This window comes from Danio aesculapii, chromosome 25 (assembly GCF_903798145.1).
Source record: "Danio aesculapii chromosome 25, fDanAes4.1, whole genome shotgun sequence".
Classification (NCBI taxonomy): Eukaryota; Metazoa; Chordata; class Actinopteri; order Cypriniformes; family Danionidae; genus Danio; species Danio aesculapii.
The window spans coordinates 7,479,951-7,493,625 of record NC_079459.1 but is presented as its reverse complement, the minus strand read 5'-3'; the positions used below and the strand labels follow the sequence as shown (position 1 = coordinate 7,493,625).

General features: G+C 37.8%; 1 protein-coding gene across 2 annotated transcripts in view; it reads left to right on the top strand.

Annotated features, from left to right (window-relative positions):
• Positions 1 to 11,050, top strand: part of pkp3a (plakophilin 3a) — a 34,000-nt gene extending 22,950 nt beyond the window's left edge. For both annotated transcript variants that reach the window (XM_056452150.1, XM_056452149.1), the window contains exons 6-13: positions 2,289 to 2,463; positions 2,776 to 2,893; positions 2,984 to 3,148; positions 3,228 to 3,410; positions 6,504 to 6,657; positions 6,748 to 6,943; positions 7,028 to 7,115; positions 9,667 to 11,050. In XM_056452150.1, coding sequence (XP_056308125.1) covers positions 2,289 to 2,463; positions 2,776 to 2,893; positions 2,984 to 3,148; positions 3,228 to 3,410; positions 6,504 to 6,657; positions 6,748 to 6,943; positions 7,028 to 7,115; positions 9,667 to 9,708 — 1,121 coding nt within the window. In that variant the 3' untranslated portion in view covers positions 9,709 to 11,050. The remainder of the gene's footprint in view (positions 1 to 2,288; positions 2,464 to 2,775; positions 2,894 to 2,983; positions 3,149 to 3,227; positions 3,411 to 6,503; positions 6,658 to 6,747; positions 6,944 to 7,027; positions 7,116 to 9,666) is intronic.
• The last annotated feature ends 2,625 nt before the right edge of the window (positions 11,051 to 13,675 follow it).

Below are 13,675 nucleotides of genomic sequence, written 5' to 3'. Positions count from 1 at the left end.
AGAGCCACAGGAGTGGATCGAGGCCTGTGGAAAGAGTTTGACAAGCCTCAAGTATGGCAAAAGAGCTCCAGATGGACGCTTTGGTTTTCTATTTACTTTATGGTTAAAGTTGTGGAATGTTTGCCGGTTCCATCCTCTTTCTTGAATTTGTGTGGGTTTGAGCTACTTCTACAGTAACACTTCCATATTTGTGAAAAAACCCAAAACACCCACAAAGAAGCGCGAAACAGTGGAACATAGAGACCCCACCACCTACTAGAGTTTAAGAAGTGTTTTTGTCTGAGCGGCACAGAAAGAACGCAAAAGTATAAATGCTTACAATGGCGTTGGCTACATGCAAGATATGCCCACATCGATCACTTGAAGTATAAATAAGGCTTCAGTCGCTAGTTTGCTTCTCGAAGCAAGAGGACTGAGGTTACAACTATCGCACAACTCTTCCTGTGCGTTCAGACCGAAGGCAGTGTCAAAGTAGCTGGAAGTCATTGAATTTCAATGGAAGCCAGCAACGATCGAGCGACGCGGCACGTCTTTGGCGACGAGGAGAGTTGAAATCAAGTCAACTTTATGGTAAAAGCTATGGCGCGGTTTGGCGGCAAGCAATCAGAATGTAGAAGTCCACCGCTTGAGAGGATTCCAGAGAACACAGTTCTGTGAACTTAATGATAAAAGGCACGCAACATTTTTATACTAGAAAACATGTTTTTTTTATGGGGGAATGTAAGTGATTTGCTGATATGCTGTAATGGCCCCTTTCAATATGAGATCAATGTATCGGATTTTGACGCTCTCGCCAGCAGTGCAGTGAAGGCCGCCAGGGCAGCCAGAGCGAACTTTGACGCTCTTTGGTGTGAATGCACAGTAAATAGATATCCATAACACTTCCCCTTCAAAATCTCACTCCCATCTGGGTCACGGCACCAATGCAACTCCTATGTTTACATCATGAGAGGTGAACACAACAGGATACTAAGGACAACAGGCTTTAACAATCAATCGCTATTGTACATTTATGACTGGTTTTAAGCATCAGTCTAGATCAGAGGTCTTCACAGTTTCTAGAGATCTACCTTTCGGCAGAGTTAAGTTACAACTGTGATCAAACACATCTGTCTGGAGGTATCAAGTTTAGGCCAAGTTTACACGACAATGATCTAGCCAAAAACGGAAAAGGTTTTTCATTGTGTTTTCGCAAAGCTTAACATTTTCAAAATGGTCTGGCGTTACACAAAAACGCTGTATTACCTATGCCAGGCCAGTATTTGGCCCAGTATTCACCTTGTTAGTAAGCAGTACCTGCAAGGAAGTGACTTGGTGCTGGTGTGTGTATGATGTGTCTTCGTTGTTAGTTGTAAAGTGAAGTAAATCCAAACTTTGAAGCGTTAACAAACACTTAACCAACAACACTACACATCCTCCACTATTGTTGTTTTTTCGCATTTGCCTTTAATCCAGTTCTTCTCAACCAAGTTCCTGGAGGACCACCAGATCTGCACATTTTCCATGTCTCCTTAACCAAACACACCTGATTCATCATCAGCTCATTAATCAAAGACTGAAAGAGCTGTAAAGGGTGTGACCAACAAAGGAGACATCCAAAACATGCAGTGTTGGTGGTCCTCTAGGAACATGGTTGAGAAACACTGATTTAATCTACACCTCCCTGAATTACACGTGCAAATGACATCATTATTTTCAGAGACTCTTGTTTTTGGGTATTTACACAGACCTGACCTTCAAAACCTTCCACTTTTTTAACCCATTTTCAGAAGTATGCATGTTCAGTCCAAAAAAAATGCTGTTGTTGTGAGAATGAACAGGCAAAGCGCTTTAAAAGTTTCCAGTTTTTTTGCTTAAAACATTATCTGAACTCTGCCTCAAGGTAGATCTCCAGGAACAGGGTTGAGGACCTTTGGTATTGAGATGTATATCTGTGTTCTATGCAGGGCGTTGACTGTTAGCTTAATAATGCATTGAGCTACATTAATTATTGCTCAGCGCTGTCTCGACATGTGCCGTGGAATGAGAGGACTCCTGTAGCGATGATTCGTGAGTCAGGTTTACGTCTGTCCTTGCGGCTCTTTGCATGTCTGGATATGCAAGAACTCCAGTAAACATCTGTCCTATGAGAACATCGCCACTAAACATTAGGAAAATGACATCATAAGGAAAGTCAAGGAGGTTTTAAGATTTTTGTGAGAAAGTTTGATTTTGTGAAACAGGTTTTGTTTTAATTCTTATCTGCTTCCCATGCTCTTTTGCTCATTCATTGTTTTCATTCCCTGTAGGTATCCTCTGGAATTTGTCCTCTAAGGATAATCTGAAAGAAAGGCTGGCACGAGAAATTCTTCCTGAATTGACAGACAAGATTCTGATTCCCCTCTCGGGAACCGGAGACCAGGACATCATTGAGCTGAGCCCCTCAGAGTCTGACATCTTCTTCAACACCACTGGCTGTCTCAGGTAAACACACATACACGCATACGTTTTTGAGTTCCCTTTTACTTGTTCCTGTTCCTGTAGGAACTTCAGTGATTGATAATGCCCTCTAGCCATATCCCTGTTAGAAAACCTGAGAATGAAAACTCATCGATGTCTTATTTCAACCCAAAAACTAGCCCAGACAGAAAATGAAGCCTGGAAAAAGCCTGTTTTAGACTATTCCGCAAATATATGAGAACATGTTTTAGCAAACACTTTAAATGAAACTTACCACTGAGAATTCCATTTCAAAATAAATCAGAGATGTAAGCTTTTAAATATCCCTCTTCATAGGAACATGAGCTCTGTAAATGAGAAGACCAGACAACTGATGAGAGAAACCAAAGGCCTCATAGACGCTCTGGTCGGTTACATTCAGAAATGTGTGGTGGACAGTAAAGTGGAAGAGAAGGTAATTGTGCAACACACACTGTACTTCTGTCTCCATTGTTAAAAGCCATGTGTTTTTATTTGACAATTTATCTGTGTGTTTTTCTATCAGGGTGTGGAGAACTCTGTGTGTGTGTTGAGGAATCTGTCCTATCAGCTGTATAGCGAGATTCCACCCTCTATAGTTTCACGTCTAGATGGTCCGAGTCGTTCTCAGAGCTCCTCAAAAGGAGAAGCCATCGGCTGCTTCACTCATAACAGCAAGAAAGCCAAAGAAGTAAGGATAAGCTCATTACAGGCTTTCATCTGATTAATAGCTTCAGATGTAATGCAAATATTGTTGTCGTATCTTCCAGAGAAAAAATCAGGACCTCACCACATTTACAGAAGTGTCACGGACACCCAAAGACATCGAGTGGCTCTGGCACCCAAAGATAGTTGAGTTGTATAACCAGGTGCTCACTCGCTGTGAGATCAACTCCACCACACGAGAGGCCGCGGCTGGAGCCTTGCAGAACATCACTGCTGGAGACAAGAGGGTAAGAGATTCAGTTATGTGGCTTTCAACTACCCAGAACATTCTAGGAATTTAATCTGGCTGATTTTCATGCACATTTTGTCAGTAAAACCGATTCTAGTAAACCTTTGTGTGTTTAGATGGTGAAGAGTTTACGACATTTTTTACGACAAAACAATATTTTTGAAATTGTATTATAATGACAGCTGTTTAAGTCGCTTCTTAATGAATTATGGCTGTAGTAAAATCTACATGTGAAATTAAAACATATAATAACGTTTTTACTAATGTTTTGAATCTGAAATTCTGTGAGATTATTCCATAGTTGAGTCTTAACTAGTTACGCTGATTTAACTAAAGCAGTTAAATCTTGTTTATTCAGCAACCGCTATTTTGTCAGGGGATTTACTGGGTTTCTTCTTGAGTATTTTGGACAGGTTTGTGGTTCCGCAAGAGTTCCTTCTGTCCTTCAAAGGAGATTTACTTCAAATCACACCGTGCTTTCTTAAGATTCGAATAATCACAGCTTTGCTCAATCGCATTCACGATTTCAATTTGATTAATCGCCCAGCCCTACATACTAGTAACTAGTAAAGGCTGCGTTCAAGAGTTCACACTTAGCTGATGATTGTTTATAAAGCTTGTTTGATATGCTGTCCCGGGAGAGAGCCTTGAGCTTATGAGATCCTCGAGCCTTGGGCTCCCTCCCGTTTGCAGGGCGAGAGGGGAGTTTGAGCTCAGGTAGGTCTCGATTTCTGGCTAATGACAGATATAGAATGGCAGAGGAGAGGTGTAATTGCTAAGAGCTTGGCTATAGTATCAATTTGTATGTTCAATTTACTTAGGTTGCGAGTTTTTTGGCTGTAGCAGGACACCGGAGAACCCGGGGAAAACCCACACAAGCATGGGGAGAACTCTGCACTGAAATGTCAACTGGTTTAGTAGGGACTTTAACCAGAGACATTCTTGTTGTGAAGCAACAGTGCTAATCACTGGGCCGCCATGTCGCCCATCTAGAAAGGAGGACGAGTTGGGGTGGGTAGGGGGGGATACTTCAAGATGAAGATATTGAGATAAGAAATCTCTGGTTATTTAAAGTGAGTTAGCAATCGTCTGATTGGAGAATCAATCATGAGCTGCTGCGGGACCAGCTAAGAACAATCATAAGCACGTGATCCTCTCGAAATTAGTTTATAAATAAACTTCACTTTGAAACACTGCTTTGTGAAGCTTACGAAAACTTTCTGAATCATTTGTTTTGAATCAGTGTATTAAATCGCCAAGTTCACATGATTTTAGTAAACGAGCCTTGTTTCATTATCACTGTTTTGAAACGTTTAAAAAATTGAATGGTTCTCCACTTGGGGGCAAATTGCTGAACATAGATTTTACCTGATCTCAAAGAAGTGTTACGAGTTCTGTAAACATTTTAATGCGATATTTATGTAATGGAAACGTATAATAGTTGTCCTGTTTAACATAGCCCACCATGAAATAAACAAAATTTAAGCCTTGAACATTCATAAAAGAAGGCATATTATGCAGATGAATAATATTTAATGATATTTAGATGATAAGGTAAGTGCATTTATAGGTTATACTTAACAATATACTTGACATTTTCAAATTCAATTGACAATTTCATTTTTCAAATTCCCAAATGTGTTTGTGTTGAATTTATATGGTTTTGACCAGCAGGTTTCTCGTATTTTGGATTATTTGAAACAAGCAATCATTTTGCGAAGCAATTGGTTCAATTGTTTTGAATCATTGAAAAGCTTTGTTTCTCCCATCACTACTAGTAACTATTCAGACCACTCTATCAACCACTTGGAACTGCCTACCAACATGTCACAGCATTGTACTGTAGCTACTAATTGAATAGGCTGTAACATGAAGACCTTTAAAAAACTTGTACCATGTTCTGGTAAAGACAAATATGTTTACAGAGAAGAGTAAAATGAAGTTTGCAGCAATTATACAGTTAGCGATCATCCCAAAACTATTTTCTCTGGCGATTACATGAATGTGTCGATACAAGTTTTTCAAGCTTCTCGGGACCACAATAAATGTACAAATAAATTGATAATGGTGAGAAAATGTCAGTTATGAGAGTGTCTCATATTTTAGATGTGGATGTTTGCTCAAACTTTGCAAGGAGTAATGTTTGTTTACATGGCACTTTATACAATAGATTGCTTTAAAGCAAGCATGTTTACAGTATTAAACTTAAAAATATATATATCAGTGGTGCTTAAGATTGGAATTACACTAGCACTAGTGCAGATGTACAATCTTAAAGTCCAAAAGTTGTTGAGACTTATTTCAGTATGTATATGTAGTTCTAACTGAAACTGAATATCGAGAAGGGGTGGGGATTTCTATTTACATCTAATTCCCTCTTAGCAAACTAATGGTAAGAGGGCAATGGTTAAGAATATTGTGGCTGAAACAGTCAAACTGACACCAACAGAAGGACTGCCACTTTGATCACTAATTCTATCTGTGAGGTTTATTTATAAACTAATTTCGAGAGGATTACGTGCTTATGATGGTTCACGACTGGTTCCTCATTAGCTATGCTGATTCACCAATCAGATGATTCCTAACTCACCATAAATAACCAGAGTTTCTTGGTATCTTTGGCTTGAAGAATCCACCCCACTCACCCCCTCTTTTCTAGATAGGCGACACAGTGGCCCAGTGATTAGCACTATTGCCTCACAGAGAATGTCTCTGGTTAAAGTCCCTACTAAACCAGTCAACATTTCTGTGCGGAGTTTGTTCGTTCAAGTTTTCCCGGGTTCTTCGGTTTCCTCCCACAGTCCAAAAACCCGCAACAAATTGGCATCATAGTCGAGCTCTTAACAAGTCGTATATCTCCTTGGCCATCTTATATTTGCCATTAGCCAGAAATAAATAGGGGAGTTCTCGAGATCTACCTGAGCTCAAACTACCCTTTTGACCTGCTAATGGGAGGAAGCCCAGGGCTTGAGGATCTTATAAGCTCAGGGCTCTCTTCCGGGACAGCATGCCAAACAAGCTTATTACCAATGAGCTAAATGTGAACTCTTGAAACTTATTTGAACTATTTGAATTCTGTTGTTTTTTGTAGTGGGCGTCCATCTTGAGTCGTGTGGCATTGGAGCAGAATAGGATGCTGCCTGTTATTCTGGATCTACTCAAAACCGACAAGGATCTGGAGCTCCGTTCTCTCACCGGCTTCCTCAGAAACCTCTCTCGTCACGCCAAAGACAAGAACGACATGGGTAAGGCTTTCTTCTTTGGCCACAAAACTTGAGTGGGTCACATTTTTGTGGTGTCAAAGCCAGCCCAGTGCTGAATTTCTCTTGTTGTAGCTACTAAGGTGGTAAATACATTGATGCTCAAACTGCCCGCTGATGGCCGTCAGAAGGAGCCGTCAAGCGACGTCGTGGTGAACATCTGTGGAGCATTAAACAACCTGGTGACCAGCAGCATGGTGGCCGCACGAGACATCACTTACTTTGACGGTCTGCGCAAGCTAACTGAGATTAAAAACACTCATGACAACAGGTAAAACTTCAAGTCATGTACATATACAAGAAACATTACAAAATGATTTTGCATATTAACATAATGATTTTCAATTTCTTCCAGCCCCAACAAACTGAAAGCTGCCAAAGCAGCAGCAACAGTTCTAAGCAACATGTACCAGTACAAGAAATTACACAAAGACTACAAAGAGGTAAGTTGATATGAAAAGTTGTTTTCTGTTCACACTTTTTACGCTGTTCTAAGAACGGCACAAACTAATGTTAATAATTAGGTTTCATTTCATTAAAGATTTTTTTTTTATGTGGGATAAAATCTTCACAGCCAATCAGAATATATTGTGCTTTGAAGAGATTAAAGGAATGCTCTTTCCAAAACCTTGTTTTACAAATCCCCTAGAGTTGAACAGTTTTTTTTTTTTACCATTTTAAATGTTACCATTTTTGAATCCATTCAGCTGATCTCCTAATCTAGTCGGAGTACATTCAGCTTAAATCATTGAATCGGATTAGACCATTAGCATCTTGCTCCAAAAAGTGTGAAAGTTTCAGTAATTTTCCTATAGCTTCCTATTTTCCTAAAGCTTAAATCTTCTGTAGGTACATCGTGTACTAAGACAGACGGAAAATGAAAAGTTGCTATTCTCTAGGTAAATATTGCTAATCGGCACCTCCAAGTCCAAGGCCATAGTGCTCCACTGGAAAAAGGTGGTTTGCCATCTATAGGTTGGAGGAAAGTCCAGGTGGAGGAGTTCAAGTATCTTGGGGTTTTTGTTCACGAGTGAGGGAAGGATTGGGTGTGAGATTGACAGGCGGATCGGTGCAGCGGCAGCAGTAATGCAATCGATGTACCAGTCCGTTGTGGTACAAAAGGAGCTGAGCCAAAAGGCAAAGCTCTCGATTTGCCAGTCAATCTACGTTCCTACTCTCAAATATCAACAGTATAAATTGCAGAGGTAGGAGAAGCTGCATGAATCTTTTCTTCTTTTAATAAATGAGTTGCGCCTCAGAAGGCAATCCTGATACGCAGTGAATGTGAGGTGGCGTTTGAAGGTGTGAGACGCGGAGCACAGACGCTCTTAATTCTGGAGGTCATTAATAATATAATAACACTAATACTGAAATGGTTAAGGCGTTTTAGAATGACTAAAACAACATTTCAGGTGTTTTACGATGTGCTCATCCTGCTGGTGTATCCATTCGCACATTTTTATCATCACATGATCTCTTATAACAAAATCACACAACTTTTTTAATGCGCATTCTAGAATTTGTTCGGTACAAGTGTTTCAATCGTAGTTCATGCGCATTTTTTCTTATTAAATAAAAAATTTATCCTACTCAGTTATGCGCATATGTTTTTTTTTATGCGCATATCCAAAATGCGCATAAAAATAGGTGGATGGAAACGTAGCTATTGTGTCATGGTACGTGAATAAAGTTCCTTGATTATTATGCCAGAATGTGAGTATAGTTCCTTGCCAAATCGACCTAGAGAATAACAACTTTTCATTTCTGGTCGATCTTAGTACAAGATGTAAGAGCAGAAGAGCCAAGATTTAAATAAGTCAATCATCGAAACTCTCTGGTCATTTTTTTTTAGCAAGATACTATTGGTCAAATCCGATTTAAAGGTTCAAGACACCTTGGAGTACTTTGAGACTTTAATAGATTTGTGTGTGATGAGCATCAGTTTATACAACGTTAGCACCTGTCAGCTTTAATTGTGGGGAAAACTGGATCATTTTGAGCTTTTGTCAGCTAATTTCATCTTCTGGGTTTAAAATAATTTTTTGGCGGGATCAAAATCCATCAAAAGTGGATGTGATGATGCGTCGGTTTCTCATTATTATTCATAGCTGAGTTTTCTTATCTTGTGAGAAGGCCCTGCTTCTTAATTATTCATGAGAGCACGTGCTTTCCGAAGGCAAGGCAGACCTGCCAAGCTGTGAGACCCAATGACTGGGTGAGACTCCGCACAGCAAGGGTCGTACAGTATGTGTTTGTTTCCATGATCCATTGGGTTTGTTGCATGTTTTTCCCGGCAATTCTGTCCGGGCCGATAATAATTTGTAATTATTATCTCTGTAATTTGCACCCTGGACTTACTCAATATTTACTCTCCCTTAAGTGGCTCCAAACCTATATGAGATTCTTTCTTCTGTTGAACACAAAAGAAGATATTTTGAGTTTAACAGAAGAACGAAAGTCAATTGTTAAGTAAAAGGTTCCACAATTTTCAGTTTTGGGTGAACTAACCCTTTAAGAAATTGAAGGTCGACCTCCAACATTTAATGTAACCTTTTCTTTTATTTCCAGACCCACCCCAGAATGTGTCTCTGTTTATGTTTTGCAGTTGTACTTCATAGTTACTGTCATTCCGCCCTGCCCTCTAGACATTTTCCAGTTATTTGATGGCTGTTTAAAAAGCCACACACACACACGTTCACAAAACACGTGTGTGTTTAATAAACTTTAAGACTGATAATCAAACCAGGAATAGCTTGCTTATTTAGTCATCTTTTTTTTTTTTTTCAAATACAAATTCAAACACTCAAAATGAGTTGGTATTGAAGGTAGAGGTTGAACCACACCCTGACATGAGGATTTCAGGTGATTTCCTTCAGTGCAAGTTCAAACACACCATAGAAAAAAGAGTGAATCTGGGACGTTAGCCAGTTTGCTAACCGGTACAAATAAAAGCATCATTCACTCATGTTGTTTTGTTCACTTTGTGTTTTACAGAAAGGATTCCAGAAGGAAGACTTCACAGACCTGATGATCTAAACTGGTCATATTGTGAAATAAGGACAGTGGATATAGGAAACGCAGGAACACTAATGCGAAACATGTAGATAACACACACACACACAAACAAACACAAGACTTACTACAGGATGAACACATCCTATTTAGCCTTGTATTTCTTTCCTTTCAAAAAAAAAAATCCTCAGGGATTTATTGCAATATGTCTATTTTTACTTCCTATCATCTGTATTATATATAAATTTACAGTAACATACTGTATACTGTCCATGATATAATAATTATATCCTGGGAAATTTAAATCACTGTTTTTGTAGTACAATATCTGTATTGTGATGACAGGGCAGATATTTTAACAGGACATTTTACATTTTGAGGGTATTGATGATATCAGATTTTATAATAATACACAGAAATGTTGTAAACACAGGCCGGACATTTTGTTATACAAGAATAGCTTATTTCTTACTACTCTGACTAAAGTCTAGTGGGTTTTTTCCTTCTCTTTTATTGTTTTTGTTGTTTTTTATGTACAGAGATCATTATTATGTGTGCAATTAATGATAGTAGGTTTAATAAAAAAAGCAATAACTATGATATGAGGACACCATCCTGATGTCTGAGGGGTTTAGAGATTAATACCATGGTCACACTAGAGTTTGAGCATGAAAATTCTGTCATACAGTGCTGCGAAAAGGGGCGGGATTAAGCAAGATGATTAGACATTTTAAAAAGCGAGTGATTGGTCCATATTTTAAATTTCTGTACAGACTCAGAGAGGTCATGTTTGATCCTCGATTGGTTTCACGCAGTCACTTTGCAACGCAGTGAACTGCAAAACTTGTCGTTTCCGGTCTGACGCATTCGCATGCGTATGAATGGAAGTCTATGGGGCGAAAAGTCCAGTGTGACTGTGGCTTAAGAATGTTTTTACAAGAAACTAATTCAGTTATTGACCCACGTTTATATTGTTCGTCATTGTATATGATGCAATATGTGCATTGATTTGACCGTAACTAACTCTACTCCACCTGTAGTGTTCATTTTTGTATAAACATCTCTTGTTATTTCGCCAAATACTGAATGTTTGGTTTGGGTTGGTATGTTTTCTGCTTGTATTTAATCGAGTTCTCGTATGTAAGATTGTCATGAAGACTGTCGTGAGCGATTCGCAATCTTCTACTGGATGAGAGTTGATTACGTAAAGTCGTCTCGGGCTTTGAGAATGTTCTCTGGTCGAAGTCTTCGATGATTGAATGTCTAGTAATGTTATATAATTCCACATCAATTTCACTGTAAAATGCATGTGCGTAAGTGTCATAGATTTATGATGTTAAAATACAATAAAAGGGAATCTCTTTAAGGTGTCATCAACTTGATTTTGTTTGGTGAGAAATCTTATACAAGAGTGTCCTGCAGGGTTTGATCACACCACAATGGAAGTTCTGTCATCATTTAGGCGATTCTAGAATTACGCATACATTCTCCTATTGTTTTATCAGAAGCAATTTTGAAAAACACAAATTATATCGATACCAGTACTGCACTGTAAAAAAAAAACAGTAAAACTCAGGGGGCCGGGAAAAAAAAAACGTTAGCACTAACAGTTAGCACTAAAGCAGTGTGGTGTATGGTAAAAGTTAAGTTTTCTATTTTTGGACTTTGCAATTTGGCATCCTACCGCACAACACGACATCTTTACTATTGCAGCCTGTGTTTTTTTTTTGCAACCGAGGACCCGTGTGACATCATGTGTGACGTAGGTTGGTAATTGGTCTATAGAAGTGTACCGTAAAATAACAGACATTAAATTATAGAAATGTACCGTAAAATAACAAACATTAAATTACAGAAATTTACTGCAAAATAACGAACATTAAATTACAGAAATATCCTTAAATTTAAATTTCTGGTGAATTTCTGTAAATTAACGTTTTATTTTACGGTGAATTTCTGTAATTTCACATCTGTTATTTTTCGGTAAATTTGTGTAATTTAAGGTCTGTTATTTTATGGTAAATTTCTGTAATTTAACATCTGTTATTTTACGGTACATTTCTATAATTTAACGTCTGTTATTTTACGGTATTTGACGACCTAATTAGAAATGTTGGACTCTGTAGTTCTCGTGTTATATCAGGTAAGTTCACACTATGCTGAATCATACACATTACTCATTTTTGATTGCAGCAATGATTTCAGCAAAAACAGTCACATATGGTTAATTAAACTGCGGACACTGAATGCTGAAATAACCTGCAGGTGTGACTTGAAAACAACATTAAGACTGTTTATTTGACAGTAAACAATGTTGTACTTTGATAGTCATTGGCTGCTAATAATATTTCGCTATTTAGAGTTTGCAAATAATACTTTTATGAAATTATATTATTAAGGAGAAAGTCCGAATGTGCGAATATAAAACCAACTTTACCTCTATGTGTAGGTTCACATACCCTGCCGTACAGGTGCAGTTCTCTGTCAGAATGCTGTCGTTTTGCGTGTTGGTGATTAATTACCAAGGCTTTGTATAACGTTAACTCCGTCTTCTTTCCTTGTCTTTCGCTAAAGCAGAACCTTGGTTTTTAGCTCTTCTTAGTGATGAATCTGGTCATCATGGAGCATTATTTCTTGCACATGACCACACAGAACATTGTTGGCATCCAAAGACTTGTAGATCTTTAACTTCTCTCTTGTAAAATCACTTGGAGCTTCAATGAGATTGTATATTTGGGGCTGGAATGCTTGGTTATTTCGTCTTATCCAATATTCATTGGGAGAGTGCTATCGCAAATGGACCTGTCAGATGAACGCCGCTCACATTAACGTTAATTTTGCCGAATAACTGTGCTTATCACTGGGAGATGAGTTGTTATAATATGCTGACAGCATTATGTAAATAATATATATAATGTGTAATCAATATATCTTATTTCTAAGACAACAACAAACCCTGTACCGCATCGGATGTCATTCCCTCGCTGTAAATGCTAGCGCTCCCGGCTTCCTTCTGCCACCTCCCTGCGCACGCATCCTGAATGTTTACAAACATGGTAATTGGTCTATAATTTAACGTCTGTTATTTTACGAGACATTTCTGTAATTTAACGTCTGTTATTTTATGGTAAATTTCTGTAATTTAACATGTTATTTTACGGTACATTTCTGTAATTTAACATCTTTTATTTTATGGTAAACTTCTGTAATTTAACGTCTGTTATTTTACAGTAAATTTCTGTAATTTAAGGTCTATTATTTTACAGCAAATTTCTGTAATTTAACTTCTGTTATTTTATGGTAAATTTCTGGAATTTAACATGTTATTTTACGGTACATTTCTGTAATTTAACGTCTTTTATTATATGGTAAACTTCTGTAATTGAACGTCTGATATTTTACGGTAAATTTCTGTAATTTAACGTCTGTTATTTTACGGTGAGTGTCTGTAATTTAACGCCTGTTATTTTACGGTTAATTTCTGTAATTTAAAGTCTGTATTTTTATGGTACATTTCAGTAATTTAACGTCTGTTATTTTATGGTAAATTTCAGTAATGTAGGTCTGTTATTTTACGGTTAATTTCTGTAATTTAAAGTCTGTTATTTTATGGTACATTTCAGTAATTTAACGTCTGTTATTTTATGGTACATTTCAGTAATTTAAGGTCTGTTATTTTACGGGACATTTCTGTAATTTACTGTCTGTTATTTTACGGTACATTTCTGTAATTTAACGTTTTGCACCCCAGCTGCCAAAAAACCCCCGTAAAAGTATAATTTCAAGTTTTCTTTTTGATATTTGGGGCCAGTTTATGAGGAAGTGAACATTTTGTTCTCTTTGACTTTAGTTCCAAATGTTTTATGTGATATTCCGTTTTGTGCATCAATCTAATTAGGGGACATTCTAAAATGCTTAAAGTGAAAAAAGCTTAACGTGGCTTAATGTACCTAAACATAAACCAGTGAAACCCAAATTTCTGTCAAATTGT